Below are 21879 nucleotides of genomic sequence, written 5' to 3'. Positions count from 1 at the left end.
CACGCGCGTTTTTCACACGCGTGAATCTGATACGCTCGTGTGAATGTAGCCTAACTCTTGCAGGGTTTACATGCTTATAAAGCCTTATTCACACAAACATTTCAACGTTCAACGGCCGTCACACGGACCTATATAATTCAATGTGTCCGTTCACACGGCCGTTGTTTCAACGGACTGTGTGAAGGGTCCGTGAGAAATTAGGACTTGTCCTATTTTTTCCCGCTTCACGCATCCCTCCATAAACTCCAATCTATGGGAGATGCGTGATATCGCATCCTGCAGCACAGAGAAAGGATTCACCTTGGATGTGAAAAACTGCACTTTTTCACTTCCAAGATACGCAACGCCCGTGTGAATCTAGCTTTAGAGGGTTGGGAAATGCCTAATGTTCTTTCTACTGGAGCGGGTATACAAAAGGACTGGATCCTTGCCACACTTTTTTTCTTTTGCAACTGAATAAGAGAAGGCATGTTCTTGGGCTTTAAAATAAAATAATAATTAAAAAAAGCAGTGTTTCTAGTTGCACACTAGCCACTGGGGCAGTAAAGAAAAATGTGCATGCTCCATAACACACCTACATTGTTTTCTTTTTTAAATGCATTGAACTGTGGGATTGAACTGTGAACATATCTTTTGTTTTAGGAAAACCTTGTTGCAAATAGTGCAGTCTGTTGTTAGTGACCAGTTTGTGGTTCAGATTGTGGGTTATAAATTCAACATTTAGGTTGAATCACTCTTTGGGTACATCCACACAGCGTAAACACTGCAAAATTTCCAAACTGATTTTCTGTGCAGAAATTCCGCAACTTTTTCGCAAGAGAAATTGACATGCTTCAGATTGAGAATCTGCACCGCAAATCAATTTCTGCACTTCTTTTCTGCATATAATTTCTGCAGCGTGTGGATGAGATTTGTTGAAATCTCATCCATTTAGCGGTTACTGTAGTACTCTGCGGACTTTCTATAATGAAATCTGTTGCTTTAACTGTTATTAAAAGTGGTACAGTAACATTCCTTTAATCAGGCAACTGATAAACCAGAAAGCCTGATTATTCTATCATAGAACTGCAATATAATACTGCTATTATTCATAAATCCTTACAATAAAAGCACCACTGTAAGAACACAGTTGACACTTTAAATAAGGACATGTATGTGGTGCCCATAAAGGGTTATACCCCATCTGGAAAATAACCATGTCAGTAGTGATGCCAAGGGAGCTTAGTATAGGGGACTGCACAGTTTAACCCCTTATTAGCATTTGGTAAATGTTCTCAAGATAGTGGTGCTTTAAATTAAATTTCCTGGAAAAAGCTGCCGCACAGAATGTTATTTCCTGAACAATGTCACGGGGCCCGTGGATAGTGAGACAGTTGCAGGGCTTGCAAGGGATGGTGTAAACCCACTGTGTCATCATGAGATTTGACGTGGGGCAAAACAAGGGAGTGGAGTCTAAGGGGACACCAGGTAGTTACCCTTTAACCCCTATGCAGGGATCTAGATTTATCTGCTAAGGAACTCCCGGTCGCTACCCCCAGAGTAGTCCACCTTGGCAACAACCAACGAAAACAGAATGTGAGGTCTGGTATAGCATAAGTCAGTGCATGCGGACGGGCACTCGCGGTTAGTTGAGTCAAGGTCAGGGCTGATGGCAAAGGTTTGTCATGAGTCACAGGCAAGAGGGCAGGGGAGGCGGCAGGCAAGGATAGTCAAAGGAACAGGTAGAGGTCAATCACGGGAAATCCAAACTAAATAAATGCAGGTTATCACTAGCAAGCTAGGAAGGAACCTAATTACTCAGGCATTGGAGCAGAGTGGGAAAAATCCCTTTATAGCCTGGTAAAGCTGGGTCCTTAGGAACAGCAGTGGACAAGGCAGGAGGTAAGCTGCGGCAGCTGCATGGGCAGCCTACCAGTACCAAATCCAGAGGAGCGGCACCGGCCAGAAGAAATGGTAAGTACACGGCAGTGGGCAGTGGCCGTTACATACAGGTTCCCAGGCAGCTCATGACAACTGCTGCTCAGTACATGAACAGGCATCCATGTGAAGGAGCCTCCCTTATGAAGACCCCCATGGATCCTTGGAACAGTAGGAACGAGCTAAGTCTAACTTTGTGGGAGGGATGGGCGCTTACCCTTGTGGCAAAAGCGCCATTTTTCAGCTTTTTCCTGGAGGGTCACTTTAACCATATACAATCAAAAAGTCTAACAATGTCCAGAGGCAAGAAGTATGCAGGCCACAGACTGCATTGCATAAGACAGATGGTTTTGTTTAGATCTATTGACTTGGGTTTTTAACAGTTGAAATTATATTTTATTTCTGTTAACACCCCAAAATGCACGTAAATCTGGGGGCTGGAGAAATAGAATAAGATGGTCTTCACATCCCTTTTTTGCTAATTAATTAAAAAAAATAATATACATCACAACCTACACAGGAATAGTGGATACATTTCTTATAAAGGTTACAATAAAAAGTAATTCACAATTAAAAAAAAGTTATAAACACCCCAATACAGACAGTTATTGTGCTATAATATATACAGAAATATGAACATAAATTCAATCCAATGTTTAAAGACTTTTTGTATTAAATGACTAAGCCCTAAATTTTTACGGGCAGATTATATAAGACACCGGCTGAGTATGTACATGATAGAGTATTAGGTGACTGTGCCACAACAACATTATAAGGGCCCAAACAAAAATGTAGTCATAAGTGTCTACACATATACACAGTCTGAATATTGGCCAGCATTCAAAGAAAATTATTTAATTAATTCCCTGCTCATTATGTTGGCCAAATACTCCTAGAAGGTTATCGAATAAATTCTGTTATCATGATCAAATCGTAACAAAAACAAGATTCCACTTACCTATAATAATTACCGGATTTGTTTGAGAGTATAATATATGCATATCCCAAAGCTAGTTTTGCAAAGCTTGCTTCTTTAGGGAGCACAATTTAAAAGGAGATAGCAACACTTTGAAAATTTGAGTGACCAATGGATGTTTTCTGTACCTGACTTTGGAACATTTGACCTGTTATTAGAGCAGCTCTAGTATTGGGCATTATTTTGAAAAATATACATTATGAAGGTTTAAGTGGAACATATAGTATTAACAACATAATGTATTAAGTCATAAGGCGATTTAACAATCTCTGTTGGTGTGACTTTAGAGAGAACAAATTTTCAATCCAGGACAGGGCGAGGAAGCAACTGTGGACAGTGGTGATCACCATGTCGAGTTCTGTCAAATCTCAGAAAGATTACACAAATGTGTGACGGAGATAAGAAATCTGCTTATTACTAAAGGTAAGATAACTTTGATATTTTCAATATCAGTATCATTATTGTTATTTTATACTGTGCAGGATAGGGATACATGGTGCCAGAAAATAGGGGGGTGCAGTTGTGACGCAACTCCTATTATCCCCTATGAGGACAAAAGTTGGTAGCGTTCATGCGACCATTGCAAAATTCCAGCACATGGCTTTCTGTTGCTATGTACCCCCAGGCTTATGCTTTGCTTAATACCATTACCACTGTTCTCTCTTTCACTGCAGTTTTCTCTTATTTTGATCTAAGGTTGCGAAAAGGTTAGATTTTTGTTCGAATTTTCTGAATTATTATTGAAAGGGATATTCTCTCTCGAATCCCCGCAGAACACAAGAACAAAGAGACTGTGGTGCCTTTTGGTTTATTGCCTACACAGTTGCACTGCTGGCCACCCGCTGTATAGGGAACTGAAACAGAGTCCCATTCAAGTTCTCCCTCTTTCTGAGGATTGGTGGGGGTACCTGCAGCCAGACCATAACAAATCAGTAAGTGATGGCATATCCTAGTAATATGCCATCACTTACTGTAATGGGAAGCCCCCTTTAACCTCTTCTACCCTTAGTTTTGATTTTTGCTCTATAAAAGTAGCAATAATAATAATTATGTCCTTTGATTTAAGGTTATCACTCATTGACAGATGCGTTAACAGAAGGGATACAAGATGTAAGTGAAGAAGGTCTATCTACAAATCTTACTCAACTTGAAAACTTCCCAACAGGTACACATTTCGTTTCGTTGTACAAAAGCAGATTGTGGTCATTTATGGTGAAGGTGATAAACCCCTCAACTTGCAGGTGTAAGGATGCTTTTACATGGAAAAATTCCTGGCCATTAAATGAGTGCTAATTGACCACACAGCACGTTGATCGGCACTCGTTCGTCCCCATACATTTTCATCCTGTCGGCAGCACATCCCCTATTTACACAGAAAGATGTGCTGCTGACTAGCTAACTTTTTTTGGCTCCATAAAAGATACAATCAGCTGATGAACATTTTTTCTTGTTCGGCGGTTGATTACTGCACTGTTTACACAGGGAAATGATTGGAAAAAAGCATTCATATGAGCGCGCATTCGCGCTATCAATGGCCGATGTAAAAGGGCCCAAGCCCTCATACAATGTTTAACTGCTTATCTTTTATCAGTGCTACAGAGTTTACTCCATAACATCACAAGGAAGATCACAGAACATGAAGAGTTAACAGATGAACATCCACCAGATTCTCTCATAAGAAATGAAGAGGATAGGAATAAAATAGACAGGTGTGACAACATATGACATAACATAATATACCCTGTACTGTAAATAATAAGAATATTAGATGTCACCGAAGGGTTCTGCGGCCATATAAATGCACAAGGTCGCAGACAGAGTGCATTTATACAGGTCTCAGAACTCTGAGGATCTGAGTTCAATCACCACGAGATTAACCACTAGTAGGTGTTTAAAGTGTAACTAAACGTTCAACAAACTTCTTACATGTCATAGTGACATATCAGAAGTTTTGATCGGTGGGGGTCCGAGCACTGAGTCCCCCACCAATCACTAAAACGAAGCGGCAGAATTGCTCGTGTGAGCGCTCAGCCGCTTCATTTCTGTTCGGCCTTTTCCGCAAATCAATGTATCGGAGGACGGACTTAATAGAAAGTCTATGAGCCCGTACTCCGATACATCGGCTTCTGCCACTTCGTTTTAGCGATTGGTGGGGGTCTCAGTGTTCAAACGCCCTCCAATCAAAACTTCTGACATGTCACTATGACATGTCAGAAGTTTGTCAAATGTTTAGTTACCTTTTAAATTAGAACCTACAAATTTTATGTTCTAATCAATACAAAATATACTTGTGAATTACCATATGCTGATAAATCCTTTTCGCCTAAAACAAACAATTTTTTGGAAAACATTATTTTTTCCTTCCTTTCAGTTCTCTGCCAGTGAAAGATACTGAAGAAAGTCAAAAGTGTCATGGACTTCTTGTAAGTACTGTGTCTGCAGCCTGAGGCCTGTCAAAATGGCAGCTCTCCAGAACTTCACAACCCAAAGCTGCCCTGATGAACTGCATCCTTTTTAATAGCACCATTAAAGTGTGGTTCCTTTATGTTTCGTGGACCGCAGTCATGAAATGCAATTTGAAATTGCAGTTTTCCCACTTTTGTTCAAAACAAAATTTGCACAGGTGCAGACATCAGCAATGAGACGACATTCTGGGCTTCTAAAGACCAGAGTTTTAATTTTGCTGGGTGAAATTTTTACAATTATTTAATGAATGGGAAATTGGAATACCTCTTTTTTACAGCAGTCATTAAGGGGCTTTATTCCAGCTCCAGCTTTTTATGTCACTCTAAAATTGCGGTTGCCCAGAGACGTATGACAGCCAGACACCCAGATGGCAGAAATGTTTTTCTTTTTTAGGTTTCTGCATTTTTATTTATTTTTTATTATTATTATTTGATTATATAGAGCATTAAACTATCATAGCACTTTACAGAGCATTATATTGGGGCAGCACATTGTAATGATACAAAAGACAGGTGTGGTACAGGATAAGGGAAACAGTATTTATGAGATAGATAAGGTTGGAACCATGCCAGAGGAATAGGGAGTAGATACAAGAGGTCATGAAATGGAGTAAGCAGCTCTAGACATATCAGGTGGAGGAAGTGTTGGAATACCATTTGAAGGACTCCTTCAAGTTGAACTTGATGGACATACAATACTGTGCAAAAGTTTTAGGGAGTTGTGGAATGTTAAATACTTTTGTGACAAAAGTATAGCAGGTATAATACCTTTATTGGCTAACCATAAAAGTTCTATATGCGGCTTTCAGAGCACACAGGCTCCTTCTTCAGGATAATTACAAATGAATGTCTTAGAAAAAACCACAACATTTAGATGTTACATAAAGACAATTAGTACATGAGGTGATACATCATCAAGATAAGCCGGGGCAATAAAACTGAGGTTATAGGGGTGATGGCTTAGGAGTTAAGGCATCTGGAGTCAGTCTGATGGGGGATGTGACGTGTGTCCATGTAGTGGCTCATAAATCCAGGTGTTAGATTGAGGCCTTGTGTCAATGACTGGAATTTTATCGTCAGCTTGAATTCACAAATTTTTCTCTCTCTGTTGTTTTTAAAATGACCCTTCAGAATTAGGACCTTTAAATCTGCCAAACTGTAATCAGGTCCAGAGAAATGTTTTCCCACGGGTGTATCCACCTCCTGTTTTATTGTATGTCTGTGAAGATTCATCCTGGTTTGTAGTTTTTGTTTGGTTTCCCCAATGTAGATTCCTTTATCTATGCACCTTGTACACAGTATCATGTACGCTACATTGGAGGATGTACATGAGAACATGCCAGTGATTTTATAGCCCTGCTGCGTGTTTGGTATGTGGATGGTGTTTGATGACAAGATGTTGGTACAGGTCTAGCATTTTCTACTGTTGCAAGGAAAGGTGCCAGTGTCTGATGGTGATGAGAGGGAATTCTGTCCAGGAGATTCCTTAGGTTTGGTGGCTGTTTGTATGCAAGGAGAGGTAATTTCCTTCAGTTTATTGCCTTTGTTAAATACAGGTTGGAGATCAGCAGCAATTTTCCTCAGTATGTTCATTTGTGGGTTGTATATGACCACTAGGGGCACCCTGCTGTTGTCTTCCTTCATTTTGTACTCCAGAAGATTGCTCCTTGGAGTTCTTGTTGCTCTGTAGATCTGATCATCAGGCAGTTGTGGAAAAATGCTGCAAAGTTAGAATGTTTTCAAATATTAAGTGTTAATAGTTTTTTTTAATCAATTAACAAGATGCAAAGTGAATGAACAGAGGAGAAAGCTAATTCAAATCAATATTTGGTGTAACCACCCTTTGCCTTCAAAACAGCATCAATTCTTCTAGGTACACTTGCATACAGTTTTTGAAGGAACTCGGCAGAGATGTTGTTCCAAAACATTTTGGAGAACTAAGCTCAGATCTTCTGTGCATGTAGGCTTCCTCAAGTTCTGCAGTCTCTTCATGTAATCCCAGACAGATTCGATTATGTTGAGATCAGGGCTCTGTGGGGGCCTTATCATCACTTCCAGAGCTCCTTGTTCTTCTTTACGCTGAACGTAGTACTTAATGACATTGGCTGTATGTTTGGGGTCGTTGTCCTGCTGCCGAATATATTTGGAGCCAATCAGACGACTCCCTGATGTATTGCATGATGTATAATTCTCTGACTGTATTTCTCAGTATTGAGGACACCATAAATCCTGACCAAATCCCCAACTTCATTTGCTGAAATGCAGCCCCAAACTTGCACGAAACCTCCACGATGATTCACTGTTGCCTGCAGACACATTATTGTACCGCTCGACAGCCCTTCAGCGAACAAACTGCCATCTGTTTGTAATGACGGGGTAGGGAGACAGACAGGCGAGCCCTAATCTACCTGCCACTCAGTCCCTGCCTACTTGCATGGCCCGTCCTAGGCGACGGCGTACAACTGGGCGACGGTCCCTACGCTCAATATGTGTACGACAAACAGACAAGGGTACACAGATACTAAGGGAAATGGGGCAGTTGCCCACGGCAACACCGTGAGCAACAGGAGTAGTGAACGAGCCGAGTCAAACCAGGAGTGTATGAGGTACCAAACGCAGAGAAGGAGCGTAGTTAGTAAAGCCAGGGTCAAAATGAAGCAACGTCAATAATAATAGCAGGAGCAGCAGAGCCAGGAAACAGGAAAGAATCACAGGCAAAGACAAGCAGGAAATGAAGGTATAAATAGACCGAAGGCGGGAGCTAGAACCGTCTGGCCAGGCTGTGATAGGTTCTCCCACTCCTGAGCCTACCAGCCTGAGTGGTAGCAGATCGAGCCACTCTATCAGACCTAGGAGCAGGTGCAGACTGATTAACCACGGGCGTCGACACAGAAGCTGTGTCTGGCAGATCCTTTACAGTACCCCCCCTTTTATGAGGGGCCACTGGACCCTTTCTAGGTGGACCTGGCTTGTTGGGGAACCGAATATGGAACCTTCTGAGCAATACCCCAGCGTGAACATCCCGGGCGGGTACCCAAGTCCTCTCCTCAGCCCGTATCCTCTCCAATGGACCAGGTACTGGAGGGAGCCTTGGACCATCCTGCTGTTCACAATCATGGCCACCTCAAATTCTACCCCTTCAGGGGTAAGAACAGGAACCGGAGGTTACCTCGAGGTAGCCAAGGATGGGTAGCAGCGTTTCAGGAGGGAGGCATGGAACACGTCGTGTATTCGAAAAGACAGGGGTAACTCCAGTCGGAAGGAGACAGGGTTAAGGACTTCAATGACCTTGTACGACCCTATATACCGGGGAGCACATTTTTTGGACGGGACTTTAAGGCGCAAATTTTTTGAAGACAGCCACACCAGATCCCCGACCACAAACAAGGGGTTAGCAGAACGTCTTCTAGCTGCCTGAGTCTTTTGTATGCTCTGGGACGCCTCTAGGTTCTTCTGAACCTGGGCCCAGACTGTGCACAGTTCCCGATGAACGACATCTACCTCGGGATTGCTGTAACCACCAGGTGAAATGGAAGAGAACCGTGGATTAAACCCAAAATTACAGAAAAAGGGGGAGACCCCTGACGAGTTACTGACCCGGTTATTAAGGGAAAATTCGGCGAGGGAAATGAAGGAGACCCAATCATATTGACAGTCAGAGATAAAACACCCTAAATATTGTTCTAGAGACTGATTAGTCCTCTCGGTTTGGCCATTAGTTTCAGATAGAAGGCCGAGGAGAAGGACAGATCAATCTCCAACTTTTTACAGAAAGCTCTCCAAAACAATGAAACAAATTGTACCCCTCTGTCAGAAACAATATTGACAGGAACCCCATGGAGACGCAGGATGTGTTTGACAAACAGGGTAGCTAACGTCTTAGCATTGGGTAGTTTCTTGAGGGGCACAAAGTGGCACATCTTACTGAAGCGGTCTACTACAACCCACACCACCGATTTGCCTTGAGATGGAGGCAGATTGGTGATAAAATCCATGGAGATATGGGTCCAAGGTCTCTGGGGAATGGGCAAAGAACATAGTAAGCCCGCTGGTCGGGACCTGGGAGTCTTGGACCTAGCACAAGTTTCACAAGCGGCGACGTAGGCCTTAACGTCGTTAGGCAACCCAGGCCACCAATAGTTTCTGCCAATGAGGTGCTTGGTACCCAGGATGCCTGGATGGCCAGATAGTGCAAAGTCATGATTTTCTCTGAGTACCCTTAGCCGGAATTGCAGGGGAACAAACAGCTTGTTCTCAGGAAGGTTCCCGGGAGCTGAACCTTGATCAGCCGCAATTTCGGAGACTAAGTTAGAATCAACAGAGGAAATGATTATACCTGGGGGCAAAACACAAGCAGGATCTTCCTCCGAAGGAGGGCTGGCCATGAAGCTACGCGACAGTGCATCAGCTTTAATATTTTTAGACCCAGCCCTATAGGTGACCAAAAAGTTGAATCTAGTAAAAAACAACGCCCATCGAGCTTGTCTCGGGTTTAGCCCCCGGGCAGATTCTAGGAAAACCAGATTCTTGTGGTCGGTAAGGACCGTTACCTGGTGCCTAGACCCCTCCAAGAAGTGGCGCCACTCTTCAAATGCCCATTTAATGCCCATTTAATGGCTAAGAGTTCGCGGTGGCCAATGTCATAGTTACTCTCAGTGGGCGAGAACTTCCTGGAGAAGTAGGCACAGGGACAGAGATGGGTGAGGGACCTGGTACCCTGGGACAAGACAGCACCCACTCCCACCTTGGAGGCGTCAACCTCCATGATGAATGGCTCCATTTGGTTAGGCTGAATCAGCACTGGGGCCGAGATAAAGCACTTCTTAAGGACCTCAAAAGCCTGGACCGCCTCTGGAGGCCAGTGGAGGAGATCAGCACCTTTGCGAGTAAGATCCGTAAGAGGCTTAGCGATGACCGAGAAGTTAGCAATAAATCTCCTGTATTAATTAGCAAACCCCAGAAAGCACTGTGACGCCTTCAGTGAGGCAGGTTGGACCCATTCAGCTACAGCCTGAACCTTGGCAGTGTCCATGCGGAATTCATTAGGAGTGAGGATTTGACTCAAAAATGGTATCTCCTGCACCCCAAACACACATTTTTCGGTTTTAGCACAGAGTTTGTTTTCCCGAAGGGCCTGGAGCACCTTCCTGACATGCTCAATGTGGGAGGACCAGTCCTTGGTAAACACAAGTATGTCATCATCCCCCTCTCTGATGCGGATACGGTTATAAGCCCCCCGAAGATCAAACTTAGAAAACCATTGGGCCCCCTGACCCGATTGAAGAGATCAGGAATCAAAGGAAGGGGATACTGGTTCCTTACCATGACCTTATTCAAGTTTCGGTAATCGATGCACGGCCTAAGACCACCATCCTTCTTCCCTACGAAGAAGAAGCCAGCACCTACCGTAGAAGTAGAGGGGCGAATGTAACCCTTGGCCAGGCATTCCTGGATATACTCTCTCATGGCTTCACGTTCGGGACAAGAGAGATTAAATATCCTACCCTTAGGGAGCTTAGCTCCTGGTACCAAATCGATAGCGCAATCGTATTCTCTATGAGGAGGCCTTTTTAGAAAAAACATCAGCGAAGTCCTGAATAAACTCAGGTAAAGTGTTCACCTCCTCGGAGAGAAATAAAATTAACAGAAAAACATGACGTCATGCATTCATTACCCCATTTGGTAAGATCCCCAGTATTCCAGCTAAACGTGGGATTATGCATCTGCAACCAGGGAAGGCCTAAAATCAAATCGGACGATAATCCCTGCATCACCAGTACAGAGCACTGCTCCAAATGCATGGAGCCAACAATGAGTTCAAAAACAGGGGTATGCTGCGTAAAATAACCATTAGCAAGTGGAGTGGAGTCGATACCCACTACCGGGACAGGTTTAGGCAAATCAATCAATGGCATAGCTAGAGACATAGCAAATTCCACAGACATAATATTAGCAGAAGACCCTGAATCCACGAAGGCACTGCCGGTAGCAGACCTACCCTCAAAAGAGACCTGAAAGGGAAGCAAGATCATATTAGGTTTCATATTTACGGGAAATACCTGTGTGCCCAAGTGACCTCCCCGATGATCACTTAGGCGCGGAAGTTCTTCCGGCTGCTTATTCTTACGCCTAGGACAGTTGTTCACTTGATGCTTGTCATCCCCACAGTAGAAGCAGAGACCATTCTTCCTGCAGAGCTCTCTACATTGTTGGGGAGACACGGAGGCCCCCGAGTTGCATTGGTTCATCCGAGTTTTCCGTGGAAGAACAAAGCAACGGAACCTCGGGAGCCATCATGGGGGAGCCAGAGGAGAAAGCACAAAAACGTTCAAGTCATCGTTCCCTGAGACGTCGGTCAAGACGTATCGCTAAAGCCATAACCTGATCTAGAGTGTCTGAAGAGGGATAGCTAACTAACTGTTCTTTCAGGGCGTTCGACAGACCCAATCTAAACTGGCACCTCAAGGCAGGGTCATTCCACCGAGAAGCTACACACCACTTCCTAAAGTCAGAACAGTACTCCTCAACGGGTCTCTTACCCTGACATAAGGTCACCAGCTGACTCTCGGCAAAGGCAGTCTTGTTAGTCTTGTCATATTTGAGCCCGAGAGCAGAAAAAAAAAGATCAACAGAGGAAAGTTCAGGAGCCAAGGAGAAGGCCCATTCTTGGGGCCCGTCCTGTAGCCGGGACATAATTATACCCACTCGCTGGCTCTCAGAACCTGAGGAGTGGGGCCTTAGACGGAAATAGAGCCTACAACTCTCCCGAAAGGAGAAAAAAGTCTTCCGGTCCCCTGAGAACCGGTCAGGTAACTTGAGGTGGGGTTCAAGAGGTGAGGTGGGGGGCACTACCAGGGTAACATCACGCTGGTTGCCCCTCTGAGCCAGGCTTGGACCTGTAGGGAGAGGCCCTGCATTTGCTGAGCCAGGGTCTCAAGGGGGTCCATAGTTGTGTCAGGGACCAGGGTAGAAAAGGTATATAGGCCTGTGATTATGTAATAACGGGGTAGGGAGACAGACAGGTGAGCCCTAATCTACCCGCCACTCAGTCCCTGCCTACTTGCACGACCGGTCCTAGGCGACGGCGTACAGATGGGCGACGGTCCTTACGCTCAATATGTGCACGACAGACAAACAGACAAGGGTACACAGAAGCTAAGGGAAATGGGGTAGTTGCCCACAGCAACACCGTGAGCAACAGGAGTAGTGAACGAGTCGAGGCAAACCAGGAGTGTACGAGGTACCAAACGCAGAGCAGGAGCGTAGTCAGTAAAGCCAGGGTCAAAATGAAGCAATGTCAATAATAATAGCAGGAGCAGCAGAGCCAGGAAACAGGAAAGAATCACAGGCAAAGACAAGCAGGAAATGAAGGTATAAATAGGCCGAGGGCGGGAGCTAGAACCGTCTGGCCAGGCTGTGATACGTTCTCCCACTCCTGAGCCTACCAGCCTGAGTGGTGGCAGATCGAGTCACTCTATCAGACCTAGGAGCAGGTGCAGACTGATTAACCACGGTCGTCGACACAGAAGCTGTGTCTGGCAGATCCTTTACACTGTTACAGCCAAATCATTCACATATAGACTCATAAGTACAGAGCACCTGCTGCCATTTTTCTGCACCCCAGTTCATATGTTGTCATGCATAGTTGAGTCACTCTTTATTTTTTACACATCAACGGTATGACTTTTTGGCCGGAATTCTTCCATGTACACCACTTCTGGCGAGACTTCTCCGAACAGTAAATGGGTGTATGTGGGTCCCACTGGTTTCTGCCAGATCTGAGCTGATGGCACTGCTGGACATCTTCCGATTTCGAAGGGCAGTAAGTATGATGTGTCTTTGATCTGATGCACTAAGTTTCCTTGGCCGACCACTGCGTCTATGGTCCTCAACATTGCCCGTTTCTTTGTGCTTCTTCAAAAGGGCTTGAACAGCACATCTTGAAACCCCAGCCTGCTTGAAAATCTTTGCCTCGGAGAGACCTTGCTGATGCAATGTAACTACCTTGTGTCTTGTTGAGGGGCTCAGTCTTGCCATGGTGGACCTATGACATGAAACTGCCTTCCACAACCTCACCTTTGTAGCAGAGTTTGGATGTTTCTCACCCAGTATTAAGCCTCCTACACAGCTGTTTCCGTTACAGCTAATGACTGTGTTTCAACCTACATATAAAAATGATAATCATTATCATCTGATATATTTACCTTGTATGTTCTCTGATATTCACTATGTGATGTTTTTTATTATATATACTATAATGTTTGTTTTTTTTAAAATTGATTGTATTATTGCCACTTATGACTCTATGAGTCCTTATATACGGAGTACTTTTTGTATGTTGACATGCTCGAGAAAGGCCCTGTAGGACTGAAACGTTGCACTGGTGGGTGAACAAAATTCCCATATATTTTGGAAGTGCTGCCTCGTCTCTCTTTTCCCTGTAGATACCATTTGTTGGACATTGGATCAGGTTCCTTTAAGACTTGCACCCATTATTTTGCATTAGTCTCCGGTGCTGTGATAATCTTTCTTCTTATACTGCACCGCGTTCCAAATTATTATGCAAATGTTATTTTTCGCTGATTTTCCTAAATAGTCGATGCAAATGACAGTCAGTATAATCTTCAAGCCATCAACCGTTGGAGTATAATGCGAATTTTATTGAACAAATCTCCTAATGATAACAGATTTTTTTTTAGAAGTAAAAAACGCAAAATGCACTGTTTCAAATTATTATGCACAACAGAGATCAAAACATTTGAAAGGTTGTAAAGAGAACTAAAATGATAATTTGTTGAATTAGCAGCATCAGGAGGTCATATTTACAGAAATCAAAAGCTCTTTCAATCCCAAAAAACTTAGCAGGCCAAGTTACATGTTAACATAGGACCCCTTCTTTGATATCACCGTCACAATTCTTGCATCCATTGAATTTGTGAGTATTTCGACAGTTTCTGCTTGAATATCTTTGCAGGGTGTCAGAATAACCTCCCAGAGCTTCTGTTTTGATGTGAACTGCCTCCCACCCTCATAGATATTTTGCTTGAGGATGCTCCAAAGGTTCTCAATAGGGTTGAGGTCAGGGGAACATAGGGTGTTCACCATGAGTTTTTCTCCTTTTATGCCCATAGCAGCCAATGACACAGAGGTATTCTTTGCAGCATGAGATGGTGCATTGTCATGCATGAAGATAATTTTGCTACGGAAGGCACGGTTCTTCTTTTTGTACCACGGAAGAAAGTGGTCAGTCATAAACTACGTACTTTGCAGAGGTCATTTTCACACCGTCAGGGACCCTAAAGGGGCCTACCAGCTCTCTCCCCATGATTCCAGACCAAGACATGACTCCGCCACCTCCTTGCTGACGTCGCAGCCTTGTTGGGACATGGTGGCCATTCACCAACCATCCACTACTCCATCCATCTGGACCATCCAGGGTTGCACGGCACTCATCAGTAAACAACACGGTTTGAAAATTAGTCTTCATGTATTTCTGAGCCCACTGCAACTGTTTCTGCTTGTGAGCATTGTTTAAGGGTATTAAATAGCATTGTTTAATAGCTTTATGCACACTTGCAAACCTGCGGAGGATCCTGCACCTTGAGGTTCGCGGGACTCCAGAGGCACCAGCATTTTCAAATACCTGTTTGCTGCTTTGCAATGGCATTTTAGCAGCTGCTGTCCTAATCCTATTAATTTGTCTGGTAGAAACCTTCCTCATTATGTCTTTATCTGAACGAACCCGTCTGTGCTCTGAATCAACCACAAATCTTTTCACAGTACGATGATCATGCTTAAGTTTTCTTGAAATATCCAATGTTTTCATACCTTGACCAAGGTATTGCACTATTTCACGCTTTTCGGCAGCAGAGAGATCCTTTTTCTTTCCCATATTGCTTGAAACCTGTGGCCTGCTTAATAATGTGGAACGTCCTTCTTAAGTAGTTTTCCTTTGATTGGGCACACCTGGCAAACTAATTATCACAGGTGTCTGAGATTGACTACAAAGATCCAAAGAGCCCTAAGACACAATACCATCCATGAGTTTAATTGAAAAACTAATAATTAAATGTTTGACACTAAAATCCAATGTGCATAATAATTTGGAACACGGTGTATACGCTTGTCAGAAGAGGTATGTTTTCAGCAAGAGTCAGATCGAATGAGGGAGGGAATTCCATAAGAGGAAAACAAATTTCCAACACTAGGGTATTTTGAGTTACCAGTTCCCCATTCAGGAAAGGCACGATTGTTTGAATTCATATGTTGGTGCATACTGTTACCGTACATTTGCTTTTAATCTTCTTTGGAAAGAGTGAGAATGGTGACGTGCAGCATCGAGTGACTTCATGTGGATGCTGCTTAAAAAGTTGTATTCTCATCTTATCATCAAGAGATCCCCCTGCATAAAAATCATGCATATTGCCTTAAAATCTGAACAATTTGAAAGCCAACATTCTTCATATAAAAAGATGACTTCACTTTTACTATTATTAATACATTTTATTGTAAGAACTATTCTATTTGCTATCTAATTTTAAAAGGAAATATTTCAGGGGAATAGCTTTGGCTTGATGTGTGCTATTTATAATTTCTGTACTGTCTTTACAGATGGCCTTACAAAAGTTTATAAATTTGGCGAACAAGAGACAAAACATTTTAAAAGATAAAAAAAGCTTCTGACCAAGAATGCCAATGTAGACTCAAATGAGCTCAAAACCTTTGCAGTTTTTTTTTTTTTAAATAAAACAATGTGTTATGGTATTTGAAAGAACTTTTTAATTGGCTTTCACAAAAATATTTTTTATGTATCCTGGATCTTGTGCTCAGAACCGAATTTGTCAGGTCAGCGGGACTGACAGCTTCAGTCAGCACAGTGTCCTGTGTGTCAGATCTACCTGTTATTGATCACATCTAAGTTCATGAACTTAGATGTGATCGACAATAGGTGGATCCGGCAGGTCAGAGACACGCAGGACCTGCTGTCACCGAAGCTGTTAGTCCTGCTGACCTGACAGATTCAGCTCTGAGCGCAAAATATAGTTTCTATGTATCCAAGATACATAGAAACTGTATCTCAAAAAGTAAAAACATTTTTTTAATTAAAAAAAATATTAAAAAGCTTTTTAAAATACCATAATACGTTATTTAATCAAACAAAAAAAAGTATGCAAAGGTTTAAATAGCCTTTAAGGCTTTACATGAGGGCATTAAGGCTCCATGCATGAGTCACATATTTAGGGCCAAGGACAAGATCAGATTTCTTTGGCAAATAGTTTCCTATTCTCGCAGGGCAGAATCCAATCCTATCCTTGGCTCTTTCTCTTCTGAACCATGGAAGGCGCTGCTGAAATGTTATTTATCCCTGTTATAAAATATTTCATACTAACTCTTGCAGATAGTAACAGTGGTACCCCCCAACAGCTTAGTATTAACAGGCAAAAGAAGGCATTGTAAATTCCTTTTGAGTGTCAACTCCTTCTTCAATTATCAACTTAATAAAAAATAAAAGTGCAAGGAATTAATTGTTCTTTAAGTCAAAATGTTAATGGTTCTGTGTGCCTATATGAAAACTCGCCTCAGTTATGATTTTAATCATACCACATTAATATTTACCCGTATGGATGAAGAACACAGAAAACAAGAACTGCAATAGGGCAGGATTCTAATTCCCATATAACAGATGAGAAGTCATGCAGATTGATTTTGTAGACAGCTATTTTGGTAATCCCTTTACCTATCCCTGCAGGATACCAGTAGAATGATGTCAAAGTACCGCATGCTGAGTCAGGATAGACTACGTTGCCTGGTTTGGGGATATGTGCAGTATATATCCTGGAATAGGGCTGAAAATCTCTTAAGAAGGCAGTGCCTCAGCAGACCACAAATCACTCCTGCCTTATATAAACTGCAAAAGCAAAAAAATCAGGTAAAAGTTAACCATGCATGGAACTGTACAAAAACTAATTTTGGTAATGTTCCCACTAATAGCAGCACATTGATGTACATTAGTGGGTGCCTAGTATGTCCTAATGAGTTCTATATTTAGGCTATGGACACCTTTGAGATGGGAAAAAATATTTTTACCTGTCAGTGGATACCAAGAGTTAAAAAGAGGTTACACTAAGTTTTATGCTGCATTACTTCATTTTCAGACTCCCTGACATAGTTTACAACCTGCCAGTTTTACACAGGACAATGATCAGGCAAACGAGCGCTCGTACGAACGCTCGTTCCTGGTCATTGGCCCAGGTAAAAATGGCAGCAATCAGCCGACGAACAAGCAAACGCTCTTTCGTCGGCTGATTGAATCTTTTATGCCGCCATAAAAATGGTTGTTTGTTGGCAGCACATCTCCGTGTGTAAAAGGGTACAGTAAAGGAAATAAGCATTTGATCCCTTGCTGATTTTGTAAGTTTGCCCACTGTCAAAGTCATGAACAGTCCAGAAATTTTAGGCTAGGTTAATTTTACCAGTGAGAAATATATTATATAAAAAAAAAAAATAAAAAAAATCACATAGTCAAAATTATATATATTTATTTGCATTGTGCACAGAGAAATAAGTATTTGATCCCCTACCAACCATTAAGAGTTCAGCCTCCTCCAGACCAGTTACACGCTCCAAATCAACTTGGTGCCTGCATTAAAGACAGCTGTCTTACATGGTCACCTGTATAAAAGACTCCTGTCCACAGACTCAATTAATCAGTCTGACTCTAACCTCTACAACATGGGCAAGACCAAAGAGCTTTCTAAGGATGTCAGGGACAAGATCATAGACCTGCACAAGGCTGGAATGGGCTAAAAAACCATAAGTAAGACGCTGGGTGAGAAGGAGACAACTGTTGGTGCAATAGTAAGAAAATGGAAGACGTACAAAATGACTGTCAATCGACATCGATCTGGGGCTCTATGCAAAATCTCACCTCGTGGGGTATCCTTGATCCTGAGGAATGTGAGAGCTCAGCCGAAAACTACACGGGGGGAACTTGTTAACGATCTCAAGGCAGCTGGGACCACAGTCACCAAGAAAACCATTGGTAACACATTACGCCGTAATGGATTAAAATCCTGCAGTGCCCGCAAGGTCCCCCTGCTCAGGAAGGCACATGTACAGGCCCGTCTGAAGTTTGCAAATGAACATCTGGATGATTCTGAGAGTGATTGGGAGAAGGTGCTGTGGTCAGATGAGACTAAAATTGAGCTCTTTAGCATTAACTCAGCTCGCCGTGTTTGGAGGAAGAGAAATGCTGACTATGACCCAAAGAACACCGTCCCCACTGTCAAGCATGGAGGTGGAAACATTATGTTTTGGGGGTGTTTCTCTGCTAAGGGCACAGGACTACTTCACCGCATCAATGGGAGAATGGATGGAGCCATGTACCGTCAAATCCTGAGAGACAACCTCCTTCCCTCCACCAGGACATTAAAAATGGGTCGTGGCTGGGTCTTCCAGCACGACAATGACCCGAAACATACAGCCAAGGCAACAAAGGAGTGGCTCAAAAAGAAGCACATTAAGGTCATGGAGTGGCCTAGCCAGTCTCCAGACCTTAATCCCATCGAAAACTTATGGAGGGAGCTGAAGATCCGAGTTGCCAAGCGACAGCCTCGAAATCTTAATGATTTACAGATGATCTGCAAAGAGGAGTGGTCCAAAATTCCATCTAACATGTGTGCAAACCTCATCATCAACTACAAAAAACGTCTGACTGTTGTGCTTGCCAATAAGGGTTTTGCCACCAAGTATTAAGTCTTGTTTGCCAAAGGGATCAAATACTTATTTCTCTGTGCACAATGCAAATAAATATATATAATTTTGACAATGTGATTTTCTTTTTTTTTTTAAATATAATCTATCTCTCACTGGTAAAATTAACCTAGCCTAAAAATTCTAGACTGTTCATGACTTTGACAGTGGGCAAACTTACAAAATCAGTAAGGGATCAAATACTTATTTCCTTCACTGTATGTGCTGCTGCCAAGATGTACACTGTATGGAGACAAACAATCATATTGATTGTTCATCCCCATACTCCCAATCATTGCTTCATGTAAATGGAGCAAACAAGGGCCGATCCACATGCTGATTTTTGTTGTTTGGCGCGCGTTAATGGGCAGAAAATGTGCCCGTGTAAAGCCACCTCTAGTTTCAGAGTTTTCTTATGTGGGCGTATCCCTCCCAGTAATACATGCTGGATGTGAGTTATGTGTGTCCTGGATGCTGCTACCTTCACCAGCTCTCTAGATTCCTGTACGGCTTTCTCCTTCTAGAAACATTTATATTGGGCCTGTGTGATCTCTCTCCTTTGCTGACATAGACACTGATGCTGCTGTGTGATCTATCCACATACCCCTGCAGAGTGTGCCCACACTTTAATACAAGTCTGCCTTTGTGATTCATCCCTGCACACTCTGCTGTTGGTTCTCTCCTCCCTGTCTAATACAGCCTGCTCTGCTGTATACAACTTCCTCCCCTCCCTGCTGGTATCTCTAACATTGAGAAAAGGGAAGGATAGAGCAGAGATAGCCAACACAGCCAGTAGCGATGTGCTGTCGGCTCTATGTCAGAAGCAGCATCTCAGTCAGCTAAGTAAAGACGTTGCACAGATTCTACAGCAACAAAATGGTAGGACATTTTTAATGAAGACTATTTAGAAAGTTGTTTAATTTTGCATTTAGTAAGCAAGTGAACAATAAAACAAAATTAGTGCAAGTGTCCGTAGCCTTTAAAACCTTCCCGACATCCGCCATATATATACGACGCTGTCGAGAAGAGGTTCCCGCAAAGCGCAGTACCATTACATTGCGGTGATAGTGTGGGCTCAGAAGCAGAGCCCACACCATCACCTCCGGTCGCCAGCTATATATTACAGCTGACACCCTGCTGTAACGGCCAGGGTCGGAGCTAGTCTCCGATCGGGCCAATTAACCACTGAGATGCTGCGCCCAATTGAGATCACAGCTTCTGAGGGATTTTCAGCCAACCGGGATCACTGGGGTGCCGATGGTTGGTATGGCCTCCGTGTCTGCAGTGTGTGGAAGCCTTTGAGGACCCGCCTCCGGCAGGTCCTCATATGCTTGCTGTCAGTGTATGACAGTTAGCTCTAATACACTGCACTATGTACAGTGAAGGAAATAAGTATTTGATCCCTTGCTGATTTTGTAAGTTTGCCCACTGTTAAAGACATGAACAGTCTAGAATTTTTAGGCTAGGTTAATTTTACCAGTGAGAGATAGATTATATAAAAAAAAAAAAAAGAAAATCACATTGTCAAAATTCTATATATTTATTTGCATTGTGCACAGAGAAATAAGTATTTGATCCCCTACCAACCATTAAGAGTTCAGCCTCCTCCAGACCAGTTACACGCTCCAAATCAACTTGGTGCCTGCATTAAAGACAGCTGTCTTAAATGGTCACCTGTATAAAAGACTCCTGTCCACAGACTCAAATAATCAGTATGACTCTAACCTCAACAACATGGGCAAGACCAAAGAGCTTTCTAAGGATGTCAGGGACAAGATCATAGACCTGCACAAGGCTGGAATGGGCTACAAAACCATAAGTAAGACGCTGGGTGAGAAGGAGACAACTGTTGGTGCAATAGTAAGAAAATGGAAGACATACAAAATGACTGTCAATCGACATCGATCTGGGGCTCCATGCAAAATCTCACCTCGTGGGGTATCCTTGATCCTGAGGAAGGTGAGAGCTCAGCCGAAAACTACACGGGAGGAAATTGTTAATGATCTCAAGGCAGCTGGGACCACAGTCACCAAGAAAACCATTGGTAACACATTACGCCGTAATGGATTAAAATCCTGCAGTGCCTGCAAGGTCCCCCTGCTCAAGAAGGCACATGTACAGACTCGTCTGAAGTTTGCAAATGAACATCTGGATGATTCTGAGAGTGTTTGGGAGAAGGTGCTGTGGTCAGATGAGACTAAAATTGAGCTCTTTGGCATTAACTCAACTCGCCGTGTTTGGAGGAAGAGAAATGCTGCCTATGACCCAAAGAACACCATCCCCACTGTCAAGCATGGAGGTGGAAACATTATGTTTTGGGGGTGTTTCTCTGCTAAGGGCACAGGACTACTTCACCGCATCAATGGGAGAATGGATGGAGCCATGTACCGTCAAATCCTGAGTGACAACCTCCTTCCCACCACCAGGACATTAAAAATGGCTCGTGGCTGGGTCTTCCAGCATGACAATGACCCGAAACATACAGCCAAGGCAACAAAGGAGTGGCTCAAAAAGAAGCACATTAAGGTCATGGAGTGGCCTAGCCAGTCTCCAGACCTTAATCCCATCGAAAACGTATGGAGGGAGCTGAAGATCCGAGTTGCCAAGCAACAGCCTCGAAATCTTAATGATTTACAGATGATCTGCAAAGAGCAGTGGGCCAAAATTACATCTAACATGTGTGCAAACCTCATCATCAACTACAAAAAATTTCTGACTGCTGTGCTTGCCAACAAGGGTGTTGCCACCAAGTACTAAGTCTTGTTTGCC

General features: G+C 43.1%; 1 protein-coding gene across 1 annotated transcript in view; it reads left to right on the top strand.

Annotated features, from left to right (window-relative positions):
• LOC142748045 (uncharacterized) overlaps nucleotides 1-21879 on the top strand; it is a 36914-nt gene that overhangs the window by 4022 nt on the left and 11013 nt on the right. Inside the window, exons 3-7 of the mRNA XM_075855158.1 lie at nucleotides 3181-3316; nucleotides 3960-4058; nucleotides 4485-4602; nucleotides 5265-5316; nucleotides 17108-17287. Coding sequence (XP_075711273.1) covers nucleotides 3181-3316; nucleotides 3960-4058; nucleotides 4485-4602; nucleotides 5265-5316; nucleotides 17108-17287 — 585 coding nt within the window. The remainder of the gene's footprint in view (nucleotides 1-3180; nucleotides 3317-3959; nucleotides 4059-4484; nucleotides 4603-5264; nucleotides 5317-17107; nucleotides 17288-21879) is intronic.

Source organism: Rhinoderma darwinii, chromosome 3 (assembly GCF_050947455.1).
Source record: "Rhinoderma darwinii isolate aRhiDar2 chromosome 3, aRhiDar2.hap1, whole genome shotgun sequence".
Classification (NCBI taxonomy): domain Eukaryota; kingdom Metazoa; phylum Chordata; class Amphibia; order Anura; family Rhinodermatidae; genus Rhinoderma; species Rhinoderma darwinii.
The sequence above is the reverse complement of the archived record's forward strand: the minus strand, read 5'-3'. Positions and strand labels throughout refer to the sequence as shown.